The following is a 13,265-nucleotide window of genomic DNA, read 5'->3' on the forward strand; positions in this document are numbered from 1 at the left end:
TGTAAACAAATAAATCAATAAAAATGGAAGGAATATAGATGTTCAAACATGGACAGAATGGTGAATGTTACTGTTAGGATTTTTTATTAAGATTATTTTTTGTGTTAAGCACACTGGATTCGTGTCTATGTTCAGATTGACTCATCTGTCAATAAGTTCGCTTGCAACGCTCCATTTGAAGTTCCTTGATTTAACATATTAATTAGCTCCACATGAAGATGGCCATTTTTAATCATAATTATTCAAGTAAAATATCCACATAACCAAATTGAAGGCCTATTATTTTACAAATCAAACAGTCCACAACACACCACAGCCGATAACAGGTCATAAGCCCTGTAAATGCCTAGACTTCTATATTCCCTTCTCTAAAATGTCTTTCATCTCCGTTGTTAAATTAAGAAAATATTTGAAGTTCAGAAAATTCAATAACACAAACACCTTGATTATTAATCAAATATTTTGCAATCTGTTTTGTTTGGAAAATTATTCCACAGGTGATTTAGTAATCTACATACTCGGAGGTATAGAAATGCGCAATCATTTATAATGTAGCATGCTTATAAAACTAATGTAATTTTATTATTTACAATATTCATTAGAAAGAAAGTACTCCAATGAAAAATGTTAAAATTTTAAAGTCAATCACGCAAAACAAAAAATATTAAATAATTTGATTTTTACAATTCAATGTAAATAGTTGTTTTATGCATAATCCATACATCCTACAATAATTCAATTTTATTTAATTTCACGGTAGTATACAAACTTGGGTCTAAAAGAGGACCATTTTTTAAATCGTCAGTCATTTACACGTAAATAATTGATTGGCATGTATTATGGAATAACATTTAAATCTTAAAATATGATTAAAAAATCAGTTCATACAAGTTGTGTGTGTTGTGCTTTAACAAATAAAGGAATGTTCCTGCACTCCTAAGTCTATAAAGTGTATTGTTATTATTTATTATTCAAACAATAAATAATATTAGAAATGTTATTATTATTATCAACCATTTTTCGAATCCCTTTGAGACGTAGGAAGAGCCATGAATTTAAATGCAAGGAAATTATATTAATTTGCATTTAAGTTTGCACTTAATAACAAAAATACTTCAACTAATTATCGTAGGAGGAGCAATGATGTCTTGTTAACGGGTGATTTTTATTACTTGTAAATATTGTGATAAAGAATGGACAGATAATATCCCAAATTTGATGATCTTAGATTTACAATAAATTTACTATTATTGCTTCCGGAAAGAGAAATATGCTATTCATTTATGTTACCTTTAAATTCTAGCAATGAAATATAGGTATTTCTATTTGCATCTATATTCATACCAAAGGAATTCTTATGCTGGTTGGAGTCTATATAAAAATGTAAGAGGAATTATTTTTACAAACAACAAGTACATATTTATTCAAAGCACATAAAACCTTATGTAAAATTGTATTGCTTATAGAATATATCATAATGTATACCGATATTAAAAATATTTTCTATCATAATCACAAATCATTATTGCGTGCTGCCAAAAACTATTAACTCACCGTCTTATCCCGCTTTTTTCTGTAACACTTAAATATTTGTATTGTGATACGATATGAAACTTGGCAGCAAACGACGTTTCATTTTATTAGTTGAGTTCGCCCACCACGCTTGAGGTCACGGGTTTGATTCCCGTCAAGGTGGACATAAAATGCTTATTGAAAATGTTGTTTTTCACTGCAATATTACATAGTTCCTAAAGGAATACACCATGTCTGGTGTACCAATACAATGCCCCCTGCATCATTGGGTGCAATTAAGGGGATGATAAAGTTCTTGTACAGGAGTGTTATAGTCATCAAGATAGCAATATACTGATTTTTGAATGTATGTGATTTGTCTTAGCCTAAATACTGTGGCAGTGAATTTTTATCAAAATTATATTATATCTTCTATAACAGAGATGGGCAAACTTTTTATAGTTTAAACTCTTAAGTAGTATACTGCCGTTCCGAACAAGAAGGCAGTAACCAACATTTTAAAAGTTTTGAGGAAATTGAGGTGTTATGTATTTGGTATTTTTGTACAGTAAATTTATCAAAACAGTTTTTTTAATATTTTAGATGTATTTATTAGAGTAAGTTGTTTAGGAGGATTACAATTATTTATCAGATGACATGAAAAAAACACATTTTTTAATTTTTGTTAAATACTGCCTTTTTGCTTGGAACAACAGTATATTCTAAATAATATCTTCCGTTTTTCTTCCTATTGTTTTAATTTTTAGAAATTGAAATATAAAGGTAAATATGTACATATATTATAGTTTAATATTTTTATTAAAAATAAATAAGCGTATTATTAATTTTAAGCATATTTGAATTATTTTTACAAAACATTTAAATAGAAAATTTGTGTACTATTATTTAAAAATCTGTGGCGAGCCCGACCTGTAATCGGGCCGCAGTTTGCCCATCACTGTTCTATTACAATAATTAAAATTACACAATACGATTAGGATATCCAACAAGAGTGACCGTGATGTACAATATATTTTAACAGTAGGTAAATTGGTCGTGTTAAAATGAATAATCAAGACTAGTTTGGTGAAAATTATAAATGGCCGGACCGAGTAACAGCGTGTGAATATTTAAACATAATAATCTAGATATGCAAAAAGAATGCAAGCGACTTTGTGTGATTTCTGCACACATTTCATATGACATTGTATTCTATTGAGTGTCAAAACACCGGAATTTCTTTTTACATGGTACAAATATCAACTTTAAAAAAAAACATTCAGATATTTTACTCTTTTTTTTTTACACGGTACTGTGTGGAACGAATCCACCATGCAAAAAGAGGTTCTGGTGTATTGTAGAATCTAAATCTTATCATATGAAAATGTGAAAACTTTCATACTGCTGATTTGAAGTGATTCATGCATGTATATAGTTCAGAGGTCAAAATAGTGATTAATCAATGAGTTTTGGTACTAAAACAAACACATTAATCTTAACAACATAAATACATTAGTGTTTAAATAATAGTTACAAAGATATTGTTTTACTTTTAAAACATGTCAAATCAATAGTTATATAAGTAATTAGTATTCATGATTATATTTGAGGTGATTTTATTATTTGAATATAACCAGAAATTGTTAGGTTTATGTAGTTTTTTTTTTTTCATTAAATTTGGTTCCGATATCGTTAATTTATTTTTATACATATAAACAAATCATCACACCGTTTAGACAAAGAGCCTCTACAACTCTTATCCATAAATTCAGATTCACTTCCTCTACGTGCATCTCCTCAAGTAACCGATTATTCATATTTTTAATAAGTCCATTTCGGGTATTTGTTTGATTTGATCATGTTATGTGTTTCACTGTTAATAAATTTAGCCATTCATTCACTCTTACACATTTATGAAACTATCGCAACACTCTTTCCTTAATTTTGTTGTTAATTACTTGTCAGCTTTGCATTCTATACAGATCTTGAGATTTTTATACATATATGAGAATATTAATATAATAATATATATTTGGAAATTTGTTCGGTTACATGCTCTTACTATTTTTGTAATGTAAAAGTAAAAAAGTAAAAGTAAATGTAAAAAATCTATACTAATTTCTAAGTGGAGCGGGCTAATAGGTCTTTAAAGTTTATTGTAATAAATTTTTTACTAAAATTATGATTTTTAGGATGCAATTTCATAAATGTAAATTTTTACAAAACATGATAATAATATTGTATTTAGCTCAGTTGGGTAAATAAATAAATAATACCCAATGCCACATAAAAGTTTTGATAAATACTCAATACTTGTACTCAAATTTTTTTTAAAAACATGATTCACATAATTAGAAATTATTGATCACCAGCTGGATTCTGTAAATAATCATTATTTTAAAAATACTATGTATTCGAGTATACAGATCTTAAACTAGTTTAAACTATGTGAAAATCCACAGTTCCGGTGGAGGAATTATGGGGTTCCATTTGACGAGTTCAATTTAACGATTATTATCACAATAATCCTAACACGCACCCGGTGTGGTAAATTTCTAATGCACTGACTAAATGTCCCGAGACTGCATAAAGTATGTACAAAGAACTTTGTCATCGCATCAGGATATACACTAATTCACTTTGTATTAACTATGAAACTTAATACTTAAGTTAAATTTAGACTACAAACCGACGTCTCGAATGTACAATTACACAATCTATTACACGGGGAACGGGATGCGAGGTACTTAAGATTCCATCTTCAAGCGCTTACGACGGTCGTCGCGCTCATCGTCGTTAGCGTTCTGCGAAGAGTCGTGACTATCTGCGGTAGGGGGAGCCGCAGAGGAGTAGCGCGGTTCCTCAGCCTCCAGGACCTTCATGCGGATCCCGTACAGCTCGGCTCCGTGCAGGACGCGGCGAGCCTCCAGAGCAGACTCCGCCGCCGCATACTTAGCATAGCCCACGCTCTTGTTGGGGAGGGTGTACACGTCTATCAGGTTGCCGAAACGGGAAAATGCATCTCGCAAGATGGCCACGGGCGGAGGTCTCGGCTGGCACACGATGAAACAGCGCTGGACGACTGGCGCGTCTATACTGGCTAGGGGTTTGCCTGGCGGCAGCTTCACGCTGCAAAACGAATCCTCGGGGACCTTGTGCGCGCCCAGCGTGCCTGCAGCGGCCGCCTGGATGAGGGACGTGGCTTGCGCGATGGTCTCCGCCAGCTGCGCCAGGTCGGCCCCCTTTTCTCCGCCGGAGAACACCTTCCGTAGACCGAACTCCGGGGACTGATCGCCCAGCGAGGGGAAGGAGTTGTAGCAAGGCTTGACCACGAGCTTGGAGCCCGGCGGGTACTCAAACCCGTGCAGCTTGTCGCGTGCGTACTTGGCAGACTGATGGTTGGTGTACAGAACCTGCGCCGTGGCAGAGTGGCGGCGCGGGTCTGTCTTCAGGTGCAGGTAGTCCAGTCCGGGGATGATGTCGAACAGCTTCTTGATCTGCTCCTGGTGGCACACTGGGCTGCAGGTCACGCTGAGCGCAACATACCCGTCGCCCACGGACCCGGGGTGCGCCATGGCAGAGGGGAGAGGCGGGGGAGCTTGAGAGAAGTAAGGATCGAAGCTGTTGGACTCGTTCTTGTATCGTTTTGGCTCAGCAAATATCGCCTTGTACTTTTTGTCGGCATTCTCGAAAGCGTTAGCCGCCTCCGAGAAATACTTGAACTTGACATAGCCATATCCTTTGCTTTCCCGCGTCTCTTTATCCTTGACGACGGTAGCGTACTCGACTTTCCCGTAATTCCCGAATTCCTCTCGCAGCTCAGAGTCCGTCATGGTCCTCGGGATGATTACGAACAGCCGCACGTACTTCTCCTCGTTGTCCTCCCTCACCGGTCCCTCCTGACGGCTAGAGGCCACCTTTACCTTGATGGGTCTAGACACGTTCCCGACCGTCTTGCCGTTCATCTTTTCCAGAGCGTTTGCCGCCTCTGAAGTCTTGGAATACTTCACGTACACGACCCCTTTGTACTCTCCGGTTGCTCGATCTTTAACAAACCGCATATCCTCGATCGTTCCGAACTTTGAGAATTTGTCGCGAAAGTCATTTTCGGAGTGAGATTTGTCGCACAATACGAAAAGCCGGGAAAAAGGAGGATATTCCTCCGACGTCTCGTGATCGTGCGGACCCCTGCCAAATCTTCTTTCGCCCATCGTGAGGCGTTTTTTAGGCTTTTTAAAAAAGTGGTCTGATAGATGCGAGAGATATTGAAATATTCACTTTCACTTTTCCGGATTGATTACTTCGTGTATTCACTCTCACATACTGGAACTCTCGTTTATAATTTTATGTGTACAGTGCATCACGCGTACAAAAACGCGATAAAAAATCCATCCAGACGAAATAATATGTAGATTTGACAAATATTGCTTTTTGATGAATTCAAAATAATACAAAACGTGCACAATTAACACAGCAAACGATAGTAAAAACACAAAACACACGGCGACGACATGTTTTCCATAGAATACGTCGTAAAAGTCAGAGATAAATGTAATATAATATAACTTTATAATTTAGATATCCTGACATGCATAATAATTTGCCAGTAAAAAAGAATTTACAAAAAAATATCAACCAAGTAGCAGATTATTGTAATTTGTGCTTGTATGTGATATGTATTTTTTTGTGCGGCATCAAATTTAAGGACGATATTTGAGTACTTTTGAATCTGGTCAAATAAAGAAGTATCTGCCGTGTTTACAGTATTTACCATATGGTAACATTTTATTTTCCATGGTTTTCGTTTGACGTTTGACATGAACTGTCAATACTCTGTCAACGTAAAACCGCTAATAACCAACAATAATAAGTTCGAAGAGAATAACATTCAAATGTCATTTAAAAGAAAATCCGTAGAGCTAACAAATCATGAATAATGTATCTCAATCAATTTTTTTGGATGAAGACTGCACACAGGGTATTGGACCATCTAAGGATGATTACTTTTGCAATGACCGAATTAAGCCAAGAAAAATTAAGCCCCAAAACATTGTTATTAGACTGATCAACCGCGAGACTTTAGGAGCTAGGAAGCCAGGGTCGCACTTTCATATCGCTAGGGAATTTTACCAAAATGTCTTTCCCAACTTTACCATTGTAAATGTTGAAAAGCCACCTTGTTTTTTACGCAAATTTAGCCCTGATGGTAAACATTTCATCGCTTTCTCTGCGGATCAATCATCATTAGAGGTAACATTCATTAAAATAAATATGGGTAACCTGTTAAAGATTTTAATGGCATGAAAATTAATTTTGTTTGTGAAAAGTCAAACGTTTGGTCCATCTGCAGCCTGTTAGACCTACTTTCCCTCTGTCGCGATTCTTATTTTATCTGTGGTTGTTTTTGTAGTATTATTGTAATATAATTTCGAAATGGTTAAACATAAGTTATCTTTTTAATAAAATATATTCACACTTACTTAAAGCACGGGCTTTTTAATCAGGCTAGTTAGAACAAAGGGGGGCTTTTGCAATAATTTCAATTGATCCAATTTAAGGTTTTTTTAGAAACAAAGCGTGTTGTTTAGTGTTCATTCATTTTTACATTTTTTTAAATTTTTTATTTACATTTTTTTTTGCACCACAACAGGCCATGTGGCCTAATTACAGTGGTGAATTACATCACAGAGCACCCAGGCTTGAGAAAAATCACATTTTAATTTTTGTGTTCTCACCGGGAATCGAACCCGGAACCTTCCGTGCGTGAGTCAAGCATCTTGACCACTACACCACGGAGGCCGCCCATAGGGCTTTTATATACAATGATATTTATTGAATTGTAATGAAGGTAAAATTCATTGAAATAAAACCTCACACTGCAGTTTTGCACATTCTTCAGCAACTGCAGTCTTTGGTTCAATTCGGGACTTATATTTATTCTAAGTAATTATTAATCGTAGTATTGATGGCAGCTACAGAAACTATCAAACTTTCAAGACAGCCAAATAAAGTCATTTAGCGATGGTTATAGATGTAATTTTCTAATGTAATATGTTTTACTCAAAATTTACTAAGTATCTATAATATCAATACTCTAGTAATCATAAATTCAACAAAATCTCCTGAGAATTATACTGATACCTACTGATCATCATCTTAACTGTCATCTCCTTATCTCCTTCTAATGGTGCATAGGGCACTGCACTGGTTTACCAAATGCAGTATACCTCTCAATAAAACATAAGTGGATGAAGGCATTATGTCGCAAATGTTAAAAAATGTGCTTTTTTTTTACATAGATGACGATTTATATACACCTTTTCATATAAAACCAGCTTTGCCCTCAAAAGGTAACAGAAAAACAATTTTGAGAGCGAATTAAAGTGTTATATTATCAGTAATTGTACTGGTGTTCAAAACTTTGACCTCAAACATCTCTGCTTTCTGTTTTTGTCACATAACACCTTTATCCACTCATGTCTTGAATTGTTACATGAAAGTAAGATGACTGATCCTATGCTTTTGGTGCTAGTCCAGGGACTATGAAATATTGCCGTTACAAATGTCATTTTAATAGCTAACCGCGTCGGGAATCGAACACAAGACCTTTTGTATAGTAGGCATACACGCTAAACACTAGACTACGAAAGGGCACCTAAAAAAACCAAGGCGGTCACTGAGAGAAAAGAATCACATATTTAATAAGCTTTAACAATTTTTGTGTATACTGCCCATGTAATTTCAATTTTTAAACAAACGAACATCACCATTTCACCATATGGGTGAGGGAGAGAGGATAAAATGCCTTATCACTCTGTCTTTGCATACAGACCTCGCTTTCTCTAGATTTATGCATCTTCTCCTGCATGCGCGTCGATTATTCCAGTTTTTGACATGTCCGTGTTCAAGTATTTGTTGGATCATGGGCATGCCATGGTTATGCCATTTCTTTCTTGGTTTTTCTTGTTTTCTGCATCCATCGACATTCACATAATAAATCTTTTTAACTGTTATTTCGCTGTCAATTCACTCTACATTTTGAAACTACTAACGCGGAACTGCTTTCTTTAAATTTTTTTAATTTTAGAAATATTTAATGGCAAAAATCAATACTATTTATACAATTTTTCTCTTTTTATTTTAGGTTTACAGTTATTTAGGAGCAGGAGCAGCGGGAGATTTAGTGAAAGGTTTTCCTTCAGATCTAGTTCACAATGATGCCGATGGGCGGAATCAACATATACGAACCAATATATTTAATAGATTTTTTAGGGTAATATATTTTATTTATACAATCAATGTTGCTCAGTAAAAACAAAAATGACCTTGGTGATATATTTTAACCGACTTTTAAATACCAAACCACTTATCTATAAAAATGTGACCAGTAACCATCCGAAAATTTTTTCGTTTTTCATCATCGATTTAGTAAATTTTCTGTATGATCCATTTTGTAAAATCAATATTTGAAGCACAAACTTTTCATGTTATAATTAAAAATTAACTTATTTTTAAGCCTTAGCGAAGCAGTCAAGTTCTGAAACCTGTCAATGTATAATATTTTTTATTCTAGTGATTTTACATAGCATTGTTAAATTATTTACATTTTATGTTTCAGTCCAAATTTGTAGTAACAGTCTGCCAGTTCCGTCCAAACAACTTGAGAGTTGATCAGCTAAACAGAGAATGTAGTCTTTTTACTGACGATGGAAGATATGTTATAGTCGGCTCTGCTTCTCAGATTCCCGATGATCTGCGACCGCATTTCTACCAGATTCACAGCAATAATGAAGCCGTTACTCCCACAATGAGGTGCGATTGTCTTATATAAAGAAAAATCATACTGATATTTTTCAAATTAATTTTTATTGGACCAAAATAAAATTACAAATAAAACAAAATGTTTGAGGCGTTAAATTGGGACAACTTATTAGGCCAGTAACCCTTGAGCCATGGCTTAATATTATGAAGGCATAATATTCTCCAATAGCAAGAGTATTTACTACTATACTCTATTTTTTGTAAATTTATTGATATTGTTTTAACTTTGCTGGAATTCCTCTCATCCATGCGCTTTGTAGCTGCACGATGATTGGTTATCTAGCTTTAATATATCAACTTTAAAATACCTTAATTTTGTAAACGGGGTCTAGAATTCCAATCGTCTATGCGCTTAGTAGCAGCAAGGCGTGTTGTAATCTTACTCCTTTTTACTATTCATATTATTATTATTTTGTAATACACTATTTTATTTATTTATTTGTCAATTTTTTAAATGTGTAAATGGGGGCTAAATTTCTAACTGTCTATGCGCTCTGTAGCTGCAAGACGTCCTGTAATCTAGCTCCTATCTATTATAATTTTTGATTGATCTTAATTGAAAACGAGGAACTAGAATCCCAACCGTCCATGCGCTCTGTAGCTGCAAGACGTACTGGGATGTTTATTAATTGTACAGCGCCCTTGAGGTGATTTTCACAAAAATGGCGCTTTATAAATTATCCAACTATATATATATATATTTGCAATTTCACTGTTGTGAAAGATGTCAATCTCCAATGTGATCATGTTCAGCTTCATGACTGCTCTTCCAATCAGCCATAACCAGAGCCAGCTGATTCATAATGATGTAGACAACAGAATACGTGTCTGAATTAATTAATTACCTCATTTAAAATGCATTCAGAGATTTTGCATCCATGATTCTTAGTTGCCAACCCTACTCTGTTACAACTTGGTTCCTTTTTGTTCAAACCCTAATTTCTTTTCCTAAAAGTCTTTCTTAAAAACGATATGAAAGTATCGACAAATATATATTAATTCATTCATTCATTAATTATTCCCGTCCTGCACCTAATGGTGCATAGGGCATTGCATTAGTACAACATATTTTAATAATTTTTGTTACATGAAGCTAAGTTTATGAATCAGGTTGTGGTTCTGTGGCAAGTGTTGCGGACTGATGGATCAGAGGTCCGAGATTTGAATCTACTCCAACTTGATTCCCATTTCAAACATAGTGAGTTATTTACAACTCGTTTAAAATAGCCCCAAATATTTTAATATTTGGGTAAATCATAAAAACCCAGATTTCTTTAAAAAAAAAAACAAATAACAATGGTTGATATGAAATATTTATTAATAAAGGTGTTTTACCCAAGAATGTTTCATTGTCCCAGAACTGGCGCCTGAAGCGTAAGACTGATATATTAATAACTTTGCTTGTATAATAAAACTTTTTTTTTCAAATATTTATTTACATGAATTAATAGTATTACTTCTAATTTCCAGATCGGCTTTAGAAGACTACTCGTTACATTTAGTAGACTTGGTAAAAGGAAAGCTATGTGATACAGTTAATTTCAAAGTAGATAAAATATATCTCTCGCACAACCAAGGAATTTATCTTTACAAAGATATGCTAGCAGTTCTTTCAGTTCAACACCAAACAATACATATATTTCAAATTCTCGATGGAATGTTGTTAGAAGTACGAAAAATCGGACGCTTCTGTCACGAAGATGACGATTACTTAACGTCAATACTAGCTCCTCCGGCCAATGTGAGACCGTTTCTCGATATTTCCATAAATTCTTTAAAACACAGACTGCTAGTTTTTCTATATAAACGTGCCAAAAATATCAGTGACGAAACTGAAGACCCTTTGGAGTTGAGAAAATTTTATAAATATTTTGACACATTTAGATTTTTAAGAATGTGGAAAATGCAGCTGCTAGATGAGGATCACCTGCTTATTAAATATGCGAGTGAAGATGTTGTTACTCTACGCGCGTCGGAGCCGAACAGTCAACCTTCTTTCTTTGTCATTTACAACATGAGTGAAAGCAAAATTCTTGAAGTTTATGAAAATACATCAGAGAGCCTTTTACAACTGTTTGAGAACTTTTGCGATTCTTTCCGCAATGCGCGGTTGTATTCTGAATCTCAATTTACGTGTTCTCCGTCTAACAATTTGTACGCTAAGCTAAATCAACAGAGATTTAAGCAGACAATAGTAAGAGCCATCTATGGCGGAAAAACAGAAGCCACTAAAAGAATTCTCGCCCAACTTCCTATCAGCGCTCAATCCTATAGCAGTTCACCATATTTAGACTTGTCTCTCTTCAGCTATGATGACAAGTGGGTTTCGCTTATGGAAAGGCCTAAAGCTTACGGAGAATACCCAATAAGGTATATTTATAATTTTACTTTTAAAAATAGTTTTCCTTCTTATTAAAAAAAAATAGTGCATCTTTTACCTTTGCCATACTACTATCTAAAGAATGATCTGTATGGCAAAGAAACTGATGCAATATTGAAAAATATGTACATATCTGCTTTTTATTGTGTTGTATAATAATATACTGTACTAGTTCAAACAGAGTAGTCTAATAGGCATGATAATTTATTTTATATATAGATAATAACTTATGTCTTGATTATAATAATTCAAATGTGGGTACTATGATATTTCATGTTATTAATGGATATTATTTAAATTGGGTGGTGATCCCGTGGGTAGTATCGCGGACTCGCGGATCAGAGGTCTGAGGTTCGAGGTTCGAACCCCACTTTACCCCAACTCAATTAATGTTTTCTAGTAGTGAGTTATTAATATTTTGTTAAAAATGGCGACAAAAATTGACATATCTGGGTAAATCTTAAGAAAATCATATTAACAAGTGCTTTTAAAAAAAATCCTGGTGCATGTCTGGAATCCATGATTTAGATCAGTGTTTCATTATTTCTGTATCTAGGACAAGAAGTATTAAGAGGAATTTACTTAAGGATTACAGAAACATCAATTAAACAATGTAATATTTTTATGATGCTAATATTGATTTGTATGTAGTTATGAAAAATTTATGTATCTTTTTTAACAGGTAGTTGATTGCTGTAATCAAAATTTAGCAGTATGACATTTAAAACTTAGCAAAAATGTATTTTTTATGAAAATTCTGGTACTATCTATTGTTTTAGATTTTACGCCAGGGATTCTGGTCTTCTGAAGTTCAGGATATATGCAGGTGTTTTGGGGCAGTCTGCTCCCGCTACAGCGAGGAGGCTCGTGGCATTTACCTTCCACCCGACAGACCCATTTGCAATCAGTGTGCAAAGAACAAACTCCGAATACATTGTCAATTTCCATATCAGAAATACAGTCTACAGCTGAAACCCCACCTCGAAGCAATGTCTTCGTAATATTTATATGCATAAGACTATGATTTTTATTTGTTTTTATATTAATAACTTGGTGTCATTAACTCTTCGATTACCTAAATAATAAATAAATCTAAAAAAACACTGACAATTTCAAGATGGGAATAATATGAAAGCCTTGCCATTTACAATGCTTACAACCTTTCATTGAATAGTAATATTTTATATTTCCATCTTGAAAAAATGTTCGGCTCTATTAGGATATCTATTTTGGTTAAGTATCAAGAGTTAAGTCCAGTATTTTTGTCCATAAAGATGTAGACAAACTGAAAATTAATTATGTTTAATACAATGATCTCAAACTGGCCTAATGTAGTATAAAACAGGTGTTCTTAATTGGTTATCGAAATCATTATTGGTTTTTGTATGTAAAATGTTAATTGAATAGACATTTTAGACATTGCTACATATTTTTTTATATTCTGACGTCAGTTGACAATAAGTAAAAGCACAACAAATTACATTGTGATATTTTAGGTAATATAAATATAATGTACAGTTTTGTAAAATAAATTTATTTCAAATTTCTTCTT

The 13,265-nt window shown here is 34.0% G+C and overlaps 2 protein-coding genes across 3 annotated transcripts; one reads left to right on the top strand and one right to left on the bottom strand.

Moving 5' to 3' along the window:
- Window positions 1-4,125: 4,125 nt before the first annotated feature.
- LOC148281880 (RNA-binding protein 45) lies at window positions 4,126-5,853 on the bottom strand. Its single transcript, XM_088225940.1, has one exon. The coding sequence runs from the start codon at window positions 5,721-5,723 to the stop codon at window positions 4,260-4,262; it is 1,464 nt and encodes a 487-aa protein (XP_088082066.1). The 5' UTR covers window positions 5,724-5,853; the 3' UTR covers window positions 4,126-4,259.
- Window positions 5,854-6,308: 455 nt separating this feature from the next.
- Window positions 6,309-13,265, top strand: abo (de-etiolated protein 1 abo). Of its 2 annotated transcripts, none has more exons than XM_088225939.1 (5): window positions 6,309-6,490; window positions 8,657-8,785; window positions 9,131-9,324; window positions 10,804-11,703; window positions 12,493-13,265. In XM_088225939.1, the coding sequence occupies exons 1-5, from the start codon at window positions 6,449-6,451 to the stop codon at window positions 12,683-12,685; spliced, it is 1,458 nt and encodes a 485-aa protein (XP_088082065.1). In that variant the 5' UTR covers window positions 6,309-6,448; the 3' UTR covers window positions 12,686-13,265. The 2 variants fall into 2 exon arrangements, with proteins under 2 accessions (XP_088082065.1, XP_088082063.1); XM_088225937.1 differs by having other exon boundaries at window positions 6,335-6,762.

Source organism: Micrasema longulum, unplaced genomic scaffold, assembly GCF_059751315.1.
Source record: "Micrasema longulum isolate JH-2025_06_02 unplaced genomic scaffold, ASM5975131v1 h1tg000402l, whole genome shotgun sequence".
NCBI classification, from domain to species: Eukaryota; Metazoa; Arthropoda; class Insecta; order Trichoptera; family Brachycentridae; genus Micrasema; species Micrasema longulum.